The sequence below is a fragment of the Columba livia genome, chromosome 19 (assembly GCF_036013475.1).
Source record: "Columba livia isolate bColLiv1 breed racing homer chromosome 19, bColLiv1.pat.W.v2, whole genome shotgun sequence".
NCBI classification, from domain to species: domain Eukaryota; kingdom Metazoa; phylum Chordata; class Aves; order Columbiformes; family Columbidae; genus Columba; species Columba livia.
Genome location: NC_088620.1, coordinates 10,572,791 through 10,588,902, shown reverse-complemented (window position 1 = coordinate 10,588,902; position 16,112 = coordinate 10,572,791). Strand labels below are relative to the sequence as shown.

At 49.6% G+C, this 16,112-nt stretch overlaps 1 protein-coding gene across 26 annotated transcripts in view; it reads right to left on the bottom strand.

Annotated features, from left to right (window-relative positions):
* The window catches only part of EXD3 (exonuclease 3'-5' domain containing 3), a 297,294-nt gene that overhangs the window by 149,879 nt on the left and 131,303 nt on the right, over positions 1–16,112 (bottom strand). For all 26 annotated transcript variants that reach the window (XM_065036159.1, XM_065036161.1, XM_065036172.1 and 23 more), the window contains one exon: positions 3,083–3,249. In XM_065036159.1, the coding sequence (XP_064892231.1) occupies positions 3,083–3,249 (167 nt within the window). The remainder of the gene's footprint in view (positions 1–3,082; positions 3,250–16,112) is intronic.

The window sequence follows — 16,112 nt, the reverse complement described above, 5'->3', positions numbered from 1 at the left end:
GCTTCGGCACCTCTGAGCGAAGCAGAATCACGTCTGAGACAGACAAGAGTTTCCTGTGCTCTGGGAAAGCCGTGTGCCATCTGGAGAAGTGGGGCTTTGCAGACAGTGTTTCGAGGGTGATTACAGCTGTGTCGTATTTCCTGAGGCTACATGGGGCTTGAACATGAACCAGTGCAGATCTGCACTAGGAGAAAGATCAAACCTGTGAAGCTCAGCACACGAACGACTCACAGCCATCTGTGACACCATCACAAAACCACCCTCATTAAAAATAATAATACATCGTGTTCCCATTCACCTTCTACACAATCCAAGTTTGTCCAATCTATGCTCCAAACCCACGATATCTAGTTACAAAAGGTGCAGTTTTTGCACAACCTCCTCTTCCAGGACACGGAAATTTGTTGTAGTGTTGAAGACAACAAACCTGATGATAAACCTGTTAGAGCAGGTAACCCTGCTCAGTCCCAGACTTGGTCTCCTTAAAATGGTCTCCTTATCCCCTGGTGAGGTGGTGGCACTAACCAGACAGGCGGTGACAGATCCTGTTAGCTGGAGTTCCTAGTTCTGACACATGACACCAGCAGGGAAGCTCTGCACTAAGAACGTAAGAGACAAGGAAGCAGCCAAGTCACCTGCACACACCTGCATGTTCTGCAGGGACAGCAGAAAGCCCCGGACCATGCCAGGCGGCAGATGAGCGTGAGTGTGCGGCCCTGTGCAACAGCCACACCGAGAGGGACCTGCCAGGAGGGACCTGCAGGAGGGACCCTGCCTCTGCTTCCACACCAAGACCTGAGAGCGTCCAACTCGCTACCCAGGGAGCCGTGATGATCGACTTTCTGCTGGCTTTACTCCTCACCAAACAGACAATGGATGATGCCATCATCAACTCCCCCTGGACACACGGTCCGTTTCAAATCAGATTCTGATTTCCATCACCTACACTGAGAAGTTCAGCTCCATCTAGGAGGCTGCTTCCTCCTATTAGAGGTTTTAAGGGCTGTGTTTGAAGGATGCTGAAGATACGGGCTATCAGCTCGCACAGAGTTGTAAACAGTACCTCTTGGGAGCGGTCAAGATTTTCCCACAAACTTTCCTCTAATCTCACTTGGCATTTGAACTAGAAACACCAAACTCCAGGCTAAAAAACAACCCAACACAGTTCACCAGTGAGGGCAAGAGAGAGACACTGGGCAAGTGGTGCCAAGTCCAGCCAAACACAACGCCCTGGAATAAGGTCACTGATGTGTACAACAATGGAAGAGTCCTAGGGAACTCAAAAATTATCTCTGCTTCCTCTCTTCTCTATCTGGAAACACCTGATTGCTCCTCGAATGTCAGCAAGGCTTTGAGTTTGACTGCAACAACACAGCCCCGAGCAATCTTGCATCTGCACCCAGCGTTCAGGGATCACTCCTCTTCTCTGCACAGGATCCAGTTAGGTGAATTCCTGCACAAGAATGAGCAGAGAGAATGCTGCTTGATCGCAGCAGGCCAGCAAGCCACTGTGTAATTCCTGGTAACCCAAGGCCTGTGGTGGCCTGCAGCCTCGGGGTCACCAGCACGCCGGGCTGCGGGGACGGGGTTGCCACATCCCGCCCGAGGCTGCAGATCTCCCGCGCAGTCCTGCAGATACCGACAGGGCCCTCATGCAGGATCATCTGCAGGCTCTGCAGCTGCTCAAGACTTGCAGCAGTCTGCATATGTGCGAGCCTTTCTCTGCAGGAAAAATAAAGGTGTATAAAAGGGTGTCTACACAGCCGTCTCTAACTTGCTTAAACGGCTCGTGGACAGAGTCACTGAAGCAGGACAGATACACTCGCATGAGTATAAAAGTGAACTACTGGGGTTCAGCAAACCATGTGCATTGAGTCATTTTTTCAAATACAGCCTTTCTTCCTCCACGTGGCAGAGCTGAGCAATTGCCTGGGCTATTGTTGCATGAAGAAGATGATTTGGGCCATTTTCTCGAAGAGACACAGCACAGAACACCCAGAACCAGCATTACAAAGCCCTGGTTCTCCTCCAGGTCTCACCTGCTGTGGGGATCAGACAGCTCCCAACAGTCCGGGTGGCACATGTGCCTTCCTAAATCTGGAGCCTCTTTTCAACTTGGCAGAGCAGAGAACGGCCCACCCCCTGCCCTCCACCCTTCGACACCCGCACGTTCACCCGATCACTGGTTGGGCTGTTTGCACAGTTCTGTGCACTTGAAATCAAGGAGTTGTAAGACTCCTTCTTAACATAAGGTTTTTTCAGCTCTTTCTTTTGTAGCTCTGCCCTCGTACTCCTGTTCCAGGTGATGCAACAGGCTGAAGGTCCCGCGGGGGGAGGAACTGCAGCAACTGCTGCATCCAACACGGGGGGCCCAAAGCACCAGAGGAGCAACAGCACCGCGTTCCTGAGAGTGCATTAGAGGCAGAAAAGGGGAAAGAGACTAAAGCTTGTTAAGATCACTTGGTAAATTTGTGCCCAGGAGTCCAGTTTCATCCCATATTCAATTAATGTGACTCTTACAGGCTCTGCCTTCCTGAAGCTTCGGATGAGGCAAAGGTATAGACTGGGATGAAAAATATCTTATGAGCTGCAAAGGAGGAGGAAAATAAAGACAACTTGAAAAATTTAAGGAAATTTAAAATTATTTTCTTGGCCATAGGAGACCTATGGCTAAAAGGCATTAAATCAGACTACAGTAGAGTGGGGGATGCAGAGTCTATAGAACACTTTGAGAGATGTGTAATCCACTCAGTAAAATAGACACATGTTCAGGCCATACCCACATCACTTCATTCGCCCTGTTGGTCTGGCAGAGGGAGGCAGGAGACCCCCTGCAGCACGAAGCAACCTCACAGGGCTCCACACTCAGGCAGGAGTTTAAAATGTCCCTTGCACAGCCATTTCCAGGCTTACAAAGAGCAAACACAGCACGTACATGGCCAAGATGTGATCTGAGCACACTGAGGAAGTTTTTGCAAAATTAATTCCCCAAAGAAGTGTTATGGCTGATTATTTTAAGCAAATATGTAGGCCCTGTATAACAAGTAATCTACGTTGAAGAGGCACAAAACAGAGTACTTACCTCTCTCGCTCCTGAAGCTTCTGAAGCTCCTCAGCCACTCTGTAAGGCAGCATCTCCTTGGGCAGGTTGCAGCGTTGTGCCCATCTTGCTGCTGTTTTCAAATCACAGTAACGCATCAGCAACTGCATCAGGTGCCCTTGAAGCCATCGATTCTCTCCGACTGTGCTCTGAAAGGGGAACCAAGGCTAAAGGAAGACTGTGCCATTTCCATCGGGGTGTTTGCACCCCCCAGCAGACAGCATCCTGCAGGGTGGGCAGGGAAGGAGCAGTCAAACCCAGTGTTCAAACCCACTGAGTCCTGCCCTTCCTGCCAAGGGATGAAGAAGACATCCTTTAACTGGGTATGCGGGACCCCTGCCAGCATGGCTATTTGTTCTGCGAATACCATTTTGCAGGTGCAGCACAGAGAAAGGAGGATAAAAAAACACCATTTAGCCTGACTGACAACCAGCTCGTCATTTGCTCAGATACTGTTTATATTAAGCAAAATCAGAACCACTGACTGACCAGTAAAGGGCTTTGGGCTCGTTAGCCACATCATTATGGAAGGGGTAAGAGTCTGGATTGTTTTAGTCCCATTTTGTGCCTGCACATGGCCCTGAAATGATGTTTTGACTTGATGTCCTGGGAGAGAAAACAGGACGGCTCAGTCTCCCCCCAGGTAAGCTGGTCGCGTGTTGTCCCCTCCAGGATTTCTAGGATTGCCAGTCACACACGGGTCACAGGCAGGACACACCAGCAAAGCCGGCCTGGTGTTCATGGCGAGGAAGAGGCTTGTCAGCCACAGTCCATCCGCACGCTGTGACACCAGGGGCACAAGGTCCCTCCCCCAGCACGATGCCACAGCCCCCGGTGTGACAGAGACGGGAGCAACCAACACAGCCCGGTGATGGGGATGGTGTCACCCCGCTTGGGAGAGTTGTATAAACTGTGCTCTGCAAGTCCTGCTTGAGCCCCACTGAATATGAGAGGAACCTGGACCAGTCATTTCAGCTGTGAAGAACTAGGGCTGGGTACAAGAAATTCCTCCCTTTGTGTCGATTCAAGGCCTGCATGGACATGACAACTGGATGACTGCTTCAGCCACATGGACACAGACTCCCAGCCTGGTTGGGTTGCAGGGACCTCTGTAGATCCCCAGCCCAGCCCTGCTCACGCAGGGTCACAGAGCAGATCACACAGGTGGGTCCAGGGGGTTTGAATGTCTCAGAGCAGGAGACTCCACACCCGCTCTGGGCAGCCTGGGCCAGGCTCTGGCACCTCCCAGCAAACAAGTTTCTGCTCATGTTCACATGGAGCCTCCTGTGTTTCAGTCTGTGCCTGTTGCCCCTCACCCTGGCGTTGGGCACCACTGAACAGAGTCTGGTCCATCCCCTGACACCCACCCGGAGATATTGATCCATTGATCAGATCCCTCTCAGCTTCTCCAGGCCGAACAGCCCCAGCTCTCTCAGCCTTTCCCCGTAAGAAAACAATGATCTCAGTGTTGCTGTGACGTGCACCTGCAAACAGGGAGTTTTGGACAGTCCCCGTTCCCGGCTGTTTGCCGGCAGAAGCCCCGGCGCAGCACAGAGCCTGCGGCATGAGCACAAACCGCGGCTGCCAGGGGTTCCAGCCCAAACACCACTGGGAGCCAGCATGGCCGGAGCATGGCCGCTGCCCGGCCTGGCTGAGGGAGCAGCGACGGGCAGGGCTGGGCAGACACCACCGCGACCGCGGGCTTCACCAAAGCTCTTCTGTCTCGTTCACCCGCTTGGCAGACGCAGTTGCAAGAGAAATACGGACACGGTGACAGCAACAGTCACGGCAGCTCCGTGCGGGTGGGAATGACCCTCTCCCCCTGGCCAGCTGATCCACCTGCACTTGAAATACCCCAGAGCCTCTGCAGCCAGATCAGCAACTCATCCTCCTGCCAGACCCATTTACTCATGGATCTGCCTTAGAAGTTAACATTGTCAAGAGAACTTCATTGCTAAAGCAAGCTGAGACTCCCCATGGTGGATCAGGATGCGTAGCTATACGGCTGTAGTGCTGCCGGCACTAACAATGAGGATTTGTCAGTGCAGTTAAATGCTCAACATGCATTTAAAGTCCATCCACACACGCCACTGCCATCTCCCCTTCGCTGCCCACCAAGCAGAGCTTGCAGGGTTGGAGTCTGATCCCAGGCACCTCATCTTCCTCACCTTCCTCCCCTGCGTGCACAGACACAGCTGGGTGGGAGGCTGGGGCCACGGGGCCTCATTCCTCACATTCCTTCAGTAACTCAAAGGTGAGAAGTTGTCTTCAAAGCAGACACCCTGCACAGAGACCAGGAAACAAACCTGTTGATGGCCCTGAGGGAAAAGGGAAGCAGAAAAGAAAAAAAATCAAAACAAAACAATGACCCACCCCATAGAGGTGCAGGGGGGTAGAGGCTTGGAAGAAAAGCCACAGAGAAATTTGGCATCCCAGGTAGCGCGGAGCCAGCCTGCTCATAAACACTGCTGCCTCGGCACCAAGTCTGCACCCCCCGACTCCGCCAAATGCCCAGGCACATTTTCTTCTCAGGGCTATGTGGAGGGATGCTTTTCCTGCTGCTCCTCAGAGGCTGGTGGCCCAGCGAGGAGCCGGGTTCACGGGACGGGTCCAGCAGCAAAGCAGGGGCCGGTCGGCGAGGGAAGGGCCGAGCAGGACAGGAGCACCGATCACGGTTACGCTTCTTCCCCTGCGTGCCCTCCCCGACCCCCCGGCCGTGCCAGTCCCGACACTTGGTGCATCTCCCACATCTCTGCCCGCGCAGCCCAGCTCAGCCAAGCACCTCAGGCGGGAGGGAGGCTGGAACAGCTCCTGCCGCGTGTGCCAGGCCGCCTCTCAGAGGCCTTCCCAAAAAGAACATATTTTCTTATTAACATCACAGCGCAATTCCCTCTTCTAGCATCCCCTGTGTCCGTTCCATTGTCTTCCTGCTTTTTTTCTAGAACACAGAGTCTTTGGGGTTGAACGTCTCTTCAGTTCACCCAGAGTCAGTTCTTAATAAATCCTCATTATGTCAGCTTTATTTCTGGAAATAATGAGGTGCAGATTTTTTTTATTATTTTAATGATAACAGATTTATTCTTTCAACCACAAAAACAACTCTGCAAAGAAGGTTAATCTCTCCAGAGATATGACATCTTGCATTCTGAAGCAGAAAATAGCTTGCTTTGTTTTTTACTGAAAAAACCCAACATTGCTCTAAAGGGGAAAGGCTTCCACCGCAACAGCTCTGCGAGAAGCAGGAATGTGGAAACTTTGGCCCCAGAAGATGTGGGCACAGATGCGGAGACAAACGTTTCACTAGGGATGACATTTCGTGTATTTTGTTTTCAGTACATGAACGCTTCTCAAGAGGAACCTGGCACAGTTCTGATCAACATCAGCAACACCTCCGAGCAGGAAAAGATTCCATATACCACGAGGCTTGTTTACAACCCTCACTGAATTCTACACATATCATACATTCTTTAATCCATAGGCGCACACAAAAACTCCTGACACCAACAATAATCCATGATTAAAGCCTTCCAGAATGACTGCTGGTGATTACCTACCCGTAAATCCTGTTCTCACCCAGCCGAGCGCTTTACAAAGCTCACAAGCACCAGTGCAGAGCAAGCTTAGGAATGTCCTGGTCTTAACCCATGGCATCAGCAATTCCCCCATTGTTATCAATAATTTTGGATCCAAATAACCAATATGTTCTTTGGAAGTCACCCCAGCCAGCCCTAGATTACTTTTATCTCTATGTGTAAAGTTGCATTTCTGTCCGCTTTCTCTCAGCATCCTTTACCGGAGAGGGGAATCATTCACACCGCTGACACCGGCTATTTGCAGAGTCAGATTTTAATTTAACTTTTGAATGTCTTGGCCAATTTCCGCTGTTCTCAAGTGCTTCCAGGATCCACCAAAAAAATCCTGTTAGTGGAGAGAAAATGTCAAGCAGAATATTTTAGAGCCAGCAACTTAAGGAGAAAAAAGAAACGTGGAGCTTGAAAGGACAAACCCAGCACAAGCGGCAGAGAGCAGCATTTCTGACCTCCCCGCGGTGCCGCACGTCCTGTGCACACACCTGTTCCAAGATGCCCTGGAACATACCGCTGTGTTATTATAGTTTGGTTCTTTACTTTTTCCTGCTCGAGATTTCTGTTTTGGAGTTAGTGTCGTTTGGACTACACGGAGAGCGGCTGCAGCATCACCCAAGTCCTGGAGCTGGGACCCCAGCGCCAGCTCAGCCCAGCGTCACAGCCTGTTTGGGACAGAAACGAGACCCCGACTTCTGGTCACCCCACACGGACGGCACATGGACAGAAGCTGCCACCTCCGCACGCACCGGCTCCTGCAGCGGGTTTCTGTGAGAGCTGCGGGCTGCTCGGCACAAAGGCAGAAGGATGAGAAAGCCACGTTCTCACCGCTCGAGCTGCTCTCCCGCTCACGGGCGCTGCCCGCTCAGACGCGCTCGTTTATGAGCTGCAGAAGAACAAAATAGCCTCCATTCACATCCCAGCAGAGTGACTTTCAGATAGCAATCAGTGCGTCACTGACAGAGCCACACTCCAGTGTTCTGGAGGCCACGACCACATCAATGGCGGGGAAGTGGGTTTTCTGCTCTCTTTCAACAGCACGGGCACCGGGGCTCCCTGGGGCATGTTCACACTGCCCACCTTCAGCTCTGGGAACCAGGAGCCGCCGCTCTGCTCTGCCCATGCAATCAGCTCTTCCAAAGGCAATTCAGAGGAGTCTAACTTACCATATCGCTCGAAGGGATCAAGGCAAAGGCGACTCTTAAAGCCAGCTTGCCTTTGTTCCTCACAAGGACCTTATTGTTTCTGGGGAACCTGACTGAAGCTGCTCACTCCTGGTGAGTCCCCAGGACAACATGGTGTGATGAGATGCATCTGGCTCACACAACCTTACCAACGCAATTTCTCATTCTCAAGTCCAGACTCCACTGCCAGAAATAAAACAAATGTACAGCTCATCTGTCAAATGCACCGTCTGGCTGCACAGCCAGCTGTGTGTCAGCCAGCAGGGTGAGGGACGTCCCGCCCTTGTCACACCGAACCTGGACACGGCGCCTGGTTTTGGCACCCCAGTGTCAGAGATGCTGAAAAACAGGAGTTCAGCAAAGAGCCACTGGGCTGAGTGAGTGTGTTGAAGCACTTGGTGCAGAAGGAGAGGTTGAGGGAGCAGGGCTTGTTCAGCCTGGGGAAGGCTAAGTGGGTGATACAGGGGAACAGAATCACTCTCTTCAACTTTATCATGGAGGATCATAGAGAAGATGGGTCAAAACCTTCCATAAATTTCATCCAGGCCTAAAGAAAACAGAAAAAAGGTGACAGTGAGAGCAGTTAAACACTGCAACGGGTCCAGAGGGGCCGTGGAACCAGGCAGGGCCCTGTATCACCTTGTCCAACTCAGCTGGCCCTGCTGTGCACAGGAGGACAGAGAAGAGACCTCCGCAGGCTCCTTCCAACCGAAATGATTCTGTGATCAGCGCCGCGGCGCATTCCCCGGCTCTGAGACTCGTCTCCACGCAGACAGGCGGCTTCTTGCAGCGACTGCTGCTTTCATGTTCCAAGCACCTCCCGGGCAAAGAACACCCAAGATCTCGTCTACCCAGAATACAGGATGGTCCTGATCATGCTCAACAATACTACACAGAGATCCAAATACATTTCCTGTGTTGAGATTCCTTCCAAATTTCTGTCAGGCAGCCCCTAAGGGAAATCATCTTTGCCAGATGAAGTCATCATGTCTCCAAAATCTGCGCATATTGCCACAGATGAGAGGAGGTGTACAGCAGAGGTAAAGAACTAACTCGGCTTTCAAAGTCAGATCTGAGGAGAGAGTGTTTTAAAAAAATATTGAGCAAGAGGTTGAGACATTTTTCAAACACAGCATTGGACATCCTTCATACAACCTTCATACAACCTTCATACAACCTTCACCCAGCTCGCGAGCCACAGAACAGATAAACCGTCTGCAGGCAATGGCTCCGCTTCCCAGGGCACACGACACTTCCTACAGGGAGATGAAAGGCTCGACACACGGCGCTTCACTGCGCTGGGTCTGACAGCGTTACCAGATTTCCCTTCAGCAGCTGACCAGAACATGGACATCGACGTGTCTTGGCTGGATAAAGCACAAATCCAGACAGAAACTGAGGCTTAACGGAGGTGTCACACTCTCCAACAAGAGTGCTCCGAACTGCACTGCAGGCACACAAGATGTTTCAGGACGCTGGAGGATTTAGTGCAGAAGGCACCACGATGCATCTGTAAGATGGTGAAGCTCAGCACTGCGCTGACTCATGTTACCCACCAGCACACAAATGCAGCCACCTAAATGCCGTCCCGAAAATCATCTTTTACCCCGATGAGGCACTGCTGTGCCTGCAGAAGGGACCAGCGAGGGCATCTCGGACAAACCTGCAGGAGGCACGGCGGCCTGAGGCTGTGGAGTCACCAGTGCCACTTGTCTGCAGGGTCACAGACCGGCTCATGCTCTTGTTTACCAGTGTAGGTGCAGCCTGACACCTTCGGGACTTTCCCAGTGGGAAGATCAGAACTTTCCTTTTTATTTTAACCCACAATTAACTCATTTTCCCCAACTCCATACCACAACAATTCCAGGTATGCTGATACACAAAATCACAGTGCATTCACCTGCACTGCTTGTTCTCCCCTCCACTACTCGCCCACGGAATATCATAGATGTATGTCTTTAATAAGCTACAGAGTCGCTTTAACTCTATTAAAATAATCTTTCTTTGGAGGAAAAAATAATTGCATGCCATTCATAAAAAAACAAAAATAAAATTACTTAACAAATAGGCGAGGTAATTTTTACCCTGCTTGCTTTTTACGATATAATTTATTTTTCCTGTCTGTCCCGAGGGTCTGTGCAATCCCCGCAATCCCGTTCTCCCAATCCCCGCAGAGGTGTCTTCTGAATTCTAACCTGACCCTGGCCCTGGAGCTGCTGAATATTATTCATTGCAGGGATCAGCAAAGGCCCAAGGACTCGTTCTGAATACATAAGCCACAGTTTTGATATGCCTCCAGATTTCTCACACCTCTCGGTCCCACGATGGCAGGCTGCAGATATTTTCTGGGAGCATTCCAGCACTTGGCAAGAATGAAGATGAATGAGGATGGGGAAATTGGCCAAACTCTTTCAGCGCACAAAGCAGCGTGTTACTTATCACAGTAGAGGCTTTGTCTGAGTCCAATAACACAGTGCATTGAAGACAAACTGGCAACCCTTATCTTCCCAGTGTATTCTGAAGTAGCATTTATCTATTCGCCCTTCGTCATTATGTCACACACACACACGAACAACGTGTCACTGCGGCGAACGCCAAACTGCGCTCTCCCGCTTAAGGAAGCGAGGGCTCCCATCACGTCCTGCGCGTTGGGTGCTCCTGAGCTTCACTGAGCCTGGTCCTCAGAGAACCAACCGAATTCCTCTGGTCTCTCAGCCCTAAGAAGATTTATACAATTGCCAAGCTTCCATAAACTTTCTACAAGTCACCAGTATGTAACTCTATTTTAGTTTGTATCTTGAAGCCTGCACAAGCAAAACATGACTTTCTGCTAAGCTGTGAGGCTGCCTGAAGGATTTACTATCAGATGTGATCATTCCAAAATCCAACCCAGCAGCGGTGCAGGACATGCACTCGTGCTCTGTCTGCAGGACTCCACCTGAGTCGGGGGCCCGCGGTGGCACTGTGCTGGGACGGGCACAAGCCGAAGTACAGCTTCACCACAGGGCTGAGAGAGCTGCGGGGGGGCGAAGAGAAAGAGCCTGTGGGAGTGAAACCACCATTGCTGCGTCTCTGCTGCTGCTAAATGAACCTGCAGGATGACACTTCATCCGCTCGTCAGGATGTACATGAGCTGAAGCCACCGGGATGCCTTCCCATTTGTCTTGGATGGCTCTGATATTAACCCTAACGAGCTAAACCAGTATACCGATTGACCAATCACTCAACTAAAGGTTCCCATACCCAGTCACATACTTAATGAGAATTCAGAAGCTCGATTTTCCTTTCCAAAAAGACGTGGAATTCCAGCACACTGACCCCTGTGGGGCAGGAGGACTCATCCCCTCAGGTCCAGCCGGGTCAGCTCCACACGGGCAGCGCTGAGCTTCAGGAGGAGGATCTGCAGACGGGGGAAGAGCCTCAGAAACCTCTTTCTTGTTCTCTCCCCACTCCGTTCTCCCTGCTCAGGTCAAATTCCAAGTTGCGAGGCCAAACAACTAAACAGGAATCTCCTGTGACTTGGTCCTGGCTCTGATTACCAGCTTTCCACAGGGGTCGTCCTGCCCAGGCTGCACCATTACTCTGCTCTCGCTCCTGCCGTACAGCAGTTCCCTCAGATCTGCACTTCTCTTGTGGAAATCGCTGCATGAAAGGTGGGTCAGCAGAGAGCTCCATGTTCTCACCTGGATCACTACCTTAACTAAAAGGCCTGTGAGCTCTGAACTGGGATTAACTTAAAATCCGCCGTGGCACCCGCACCCAGAGCTCTCCCCGCTCCGCTCCCGGGCCCAATCCAGCCCAGGCCTCCTGCAGAGGGCTGGGACTTGTTTTAGGTTCTTTTCTCTCTAAGAACGTGCTAATGTGGCATGCCCAGCAGGGGACATTCTTCTATTTTCGCTAAAGTCTTCAAAATGAATAAGCAAAACTCTCCACGAAGGAAATACTTGCTCAAGAGCACTAACTCTTCCCATCATCAGCCTATGAAAAGTAGATGCCTACAGGAAAAACATGGATTACCACTTATTTCTCTTTTGCCATGCCCAAACCTCACCTGGCTCACAGCCAAAGCAATAATAAGTATCTTTGCAGGATCATTACCAAAAGCAAATCTCGGCAGTAGATAATTCTCTCCTTTAATCTCTTTTGGTGCATTTAAACTCCTGGTGGTTTTTGTTCTGAAGGAGAAATGCTTGAGAGGGTTGACTGAATGAACTCTGAAATTCACACCCCGGCAAATTGGACTGATTTCCTAAATCCATAATTACAACATTCCTCAGAGATATGCATTCCTTCCGAGCAAACAAGGGAAGATTAGTTTCCTGTTTCTTCCCATTTACATGACTTCTCTGTCAAGAGGACCTCTTTTTGTTTCTAAACAATCCTCTGTTTATGTGGTTCTCTTCTTGGCAGGAACTGCTGAACTAATCTTGCCTAAAAGTATAATACAGCCAAACTATCAATTGCAAATAGCCCAACCATCTTTGTGCCAGGCGGCTGATTTGCACAGCCCTTTAGAATCCAATACCTGTGTGTGGAATACTCAGGTACCGATCAATTACAGGGGTTTTAAATAACCTGTGGTGATTACTGAATGACCAGATAGTTTTACTGCTGACTGGATAAGAACATAAAAGTGGATCTGTGCATGTGTGTAAGGATGTATAGGGCTTTAGTAAAACCGGGCAAATGTGGCCTCCCACATCTGCAGGTCCCCCAGCAGAAACTACTGCTGAGCAAGAGCATCGTGTTGTCTCAGGTCAGAGCTGTAAACGAGAGTCGTCTCCCACTCACTGACAGAATATTTGCCAATCTGTTTGGTTCCCACTTCAAAAAGGCGGCGAACACATCCCCTCCTGTGTGAGCACCAGCTCCGTCCTCTCTGCAGAGGCCAATGTCAGAGCCCTTGGTGGGGTTCCCTCTGTCTTAGAGCAAAAGGAACACGAGGATTTGCTCGTTCTACGGGAGCTGGTCCCCGTTTCTACCTTGTGGTGTACAATCCCGCAGCTGACGCAGTTTGGAGTCAGTAACAAGTATCCTGGAAAACACTAGATTAGACTTCTGATGTAGCTTTTAAGGAGCTTGGGTGTCCCACTCATTCCTATAAATTTTCAGATGATGGTCCTTCCTACATTGTTTCCTACTCCTACGATGCTCCTCTCATTCGGCAGCACTAAACACACCACCAGGCACTCCACTTCGGTCTGACTGCTTGCTGATGCTCTTAACTCTTTAATCTATAATAACACTGACCTCTCAACCTACAGCCATAAGCCAATTAGCCTTTTTTATACCATACCAAATCTCTTTCTGATGAAGTTGTGCTTTCGAATGATTGCATGCTAGTGACAGAAATGTAATTACACTGCTCAGCAGCCCTGGCTGGTTGCAGGGGGTTTAAGGTCAGAAAGCATCTCTAACACACCGAAACAATTTAAAGGAGATGTTTTTCCCCCGGGTGCTCTCTCCGCTTTCCTTTCTTCACTCTCCAGTAGTTAATATGTCTGCAGATAAAGGCTATTTGGCCACGACGTTTAAAACTGAGGTCCTGAGCTTTCAAAGGAATTACTCACCAACTGAAGCAGAAGACAAAGACCCAGCTCCCATAAGCTTCTGCTGAATCCACAGAGCTTGGCCCTGTAGGTCCACACTTAAGTAAACGTGAGCTGATTATTGAGCAAACTCATCTTCCGTCACTCCAGAGTCATTTTTGGCTGATTTTTTAAAATGTTTTTGACATTCTTGACAATTTGGTAGATAGTTCAGAAAGCCATAGCAGTTCTTCTTTGCTTCTTTGTACCTACTGTAAACTTCCACCAGAATTCAGTAGTATGTTTGTGCTTAACCACAATTTATGTGTCTAGGAATGGCTGGATTTGTTATAAATAAAACTATCATCATTATCAGGGCACAGCAGCCCTCCAGGCCTTACAGAAAATAATCCACACTGGAGGTACATGGAGGTATTTACATTTAACTGTACAGATGCTTTGATAGACTCTTCTTTAGATAGTAAGGCACGGAACACACTGCAAGTTTGGCTTTTCCCATGTACTTCTCCCACAACAGCTGTGGGTTTGTTAAATGAGAAGTTCCCATTTCTTTTAGTGCTAACTTCATTAGTACAGATGCATATTTTACTGCTTTCTGTCCAGAAAGCAGAATGGAACTGAAGAATTATGTTGTGCTTTTCCTGAGAAACTCACAGATGTGCTTGTTTTCTGCATCGGCTCTATCAGTTGGTCCTTGTGCTTTGCAACTCTTTCAGCTATCAATAAATACATGACACCATTTACAAACCAAACTGAAAAATAGAAGGAAATCTATACTTTGCCTGCTACTTTTATTGTCCGGTTTATCCATGGTTTAATATTCCCTGAGGTACAACAGACTTTTATATCACATTGTGGCTACGTGTTCTCCTCAGAGCCCTCAAACGAGAATAGTCACAGAATCCCAGAATGTGAGGGGTTGGAAGGGCCCTGGAAAGCTCATCCAGTGCAATCCCCCCATGGAGCAGGAACACCCAGATGAGGTTACACAGGAAGGTGTCCAGGCGGGTTGGAATGTCTGCACAGAAGGAGACTCCACAACCCCCTGGGCAGCCTGGGCCAGGCTCTGCCACCCTCACCATGGAGAAGTTTCTTCTCAAATTTAAGTGGAACCTCCTGTGTTCCAGTTTGAACCCATTGCCCCTTGTGCTGTCACTGGTTGTCACCAGAAGAGCCTGGCTCCATCCTCCTGACACTCCCCCTTTCCACACTGATCCCCAGGAATGAGTCCCCCCTCAGTCTCCTCTTGTCCAGCTCCAGAGCCCCAGCTCCCTCAGCCTTTCCTCACACGGGAGATGCTCCACTCCCTTCAGCATCTTGGTGGCTGCGCTGGACTCTCTCCAGCAGTTCCCTGTCCTGCTGGAACTGAGGGGCCACAGCTGGACACAATATTCCAGGTGTGGTCTCCCCAGGGCAGAGCAGAGGGGCAGGAGAACCTCTCTGACCTACTGAGCACCCCCCAATCTAAAGAGACAGGCGCGGGCAGGAGCAGAGGGATTGCCAACACTGAGGTTCTGCTCAGTCCCTGACCGGGGGTCAAAACGTGGGCAGAGCAATGAAAGGAGCAACGGGGCCGCAGGGCGAAGAAACACGGCCGGTTCTCAACGGATAGAAAGCAATTCCCTCAGCCCTGGCTTCACAAGACAGATACCAGATCTCAAGCCTGTCACTAGTCCAGGGCTAAATACCATCTATTTTGCAAAAGGGAAATGGATAAGGAAAAAAATAAATAAATCTTCTCTTTTTTTTACGTGGCAGCTGTTCGGGAGCTGCTTAAAGTTGTGGAAAGATAAATGCAATTATTTTGCAAACAGTTTACCAGGCAAACTGCAGGGAAACCAGAGCCAAGGAGCAGCTCCTGCATCTTCACACCCAGAGCGGTACCCAGAGCTGCCTCAGCCGCAGCAACACTGCGGGAACCACAAACACTTATTTCAGCTGATGATTCCTCCCTGAGACTTTTAAGGCCAGAAGGAACAAAACCAATCACCCCCTGGTTCCAATTTCCTCCTTCAGAAGAGGCCGTAAATGCTAGCGAGGGACTCCACACCACAGCTGGTTAAACTAGTTTTGGTTTCTACCTTCCAGGAAAACAGCCAGTCTAGATTTGACGTCTGAGTGATGAAATCCATTATATCCCTGAATAAACAGTTCACTCGAACACAGAGCGAAAGATAATTTGACATGCAGACTTATACCAAAAGACATGTCATTTATTAATCACCTCCTGAATATCCTTCCCATTTGCATTGCACAGATTGCTTAATTCCCTACAGATATTAAGTTCCTTACACTAGGGGGAAGTTGCTGCACTCAAAACAATCTTGAGCCAATTTAAAAGTTTGCCTAAACTCAGGAGTCCTAGGGAAGGACACAAGATGTGGATATTTGCAAAGTGGCCTTTTTGACTTCTTGTCCTTATTAAAGATTCCCCAGAGCAGGATTACTGGCCAGGTGTTCTAGCCACAGGTTTTTTAAAAATAATTGCATTCTGCCCTTTAAATTCCCCTTAAAAATACCTCCTTAAGCATAACAGCTATTACATTTTATTCCAGAAGTTGTTACATTTTAACAGAAGTCAAAATGGTCCTGCACAGAAAGAGCCCATTAGGATCTCAGCACCAGTCGCTGAGGACGTTTGTCATTTAGAAACTAAGCGGTTAAATAAGTAAGATTACACCAACTCCTTGCTGTA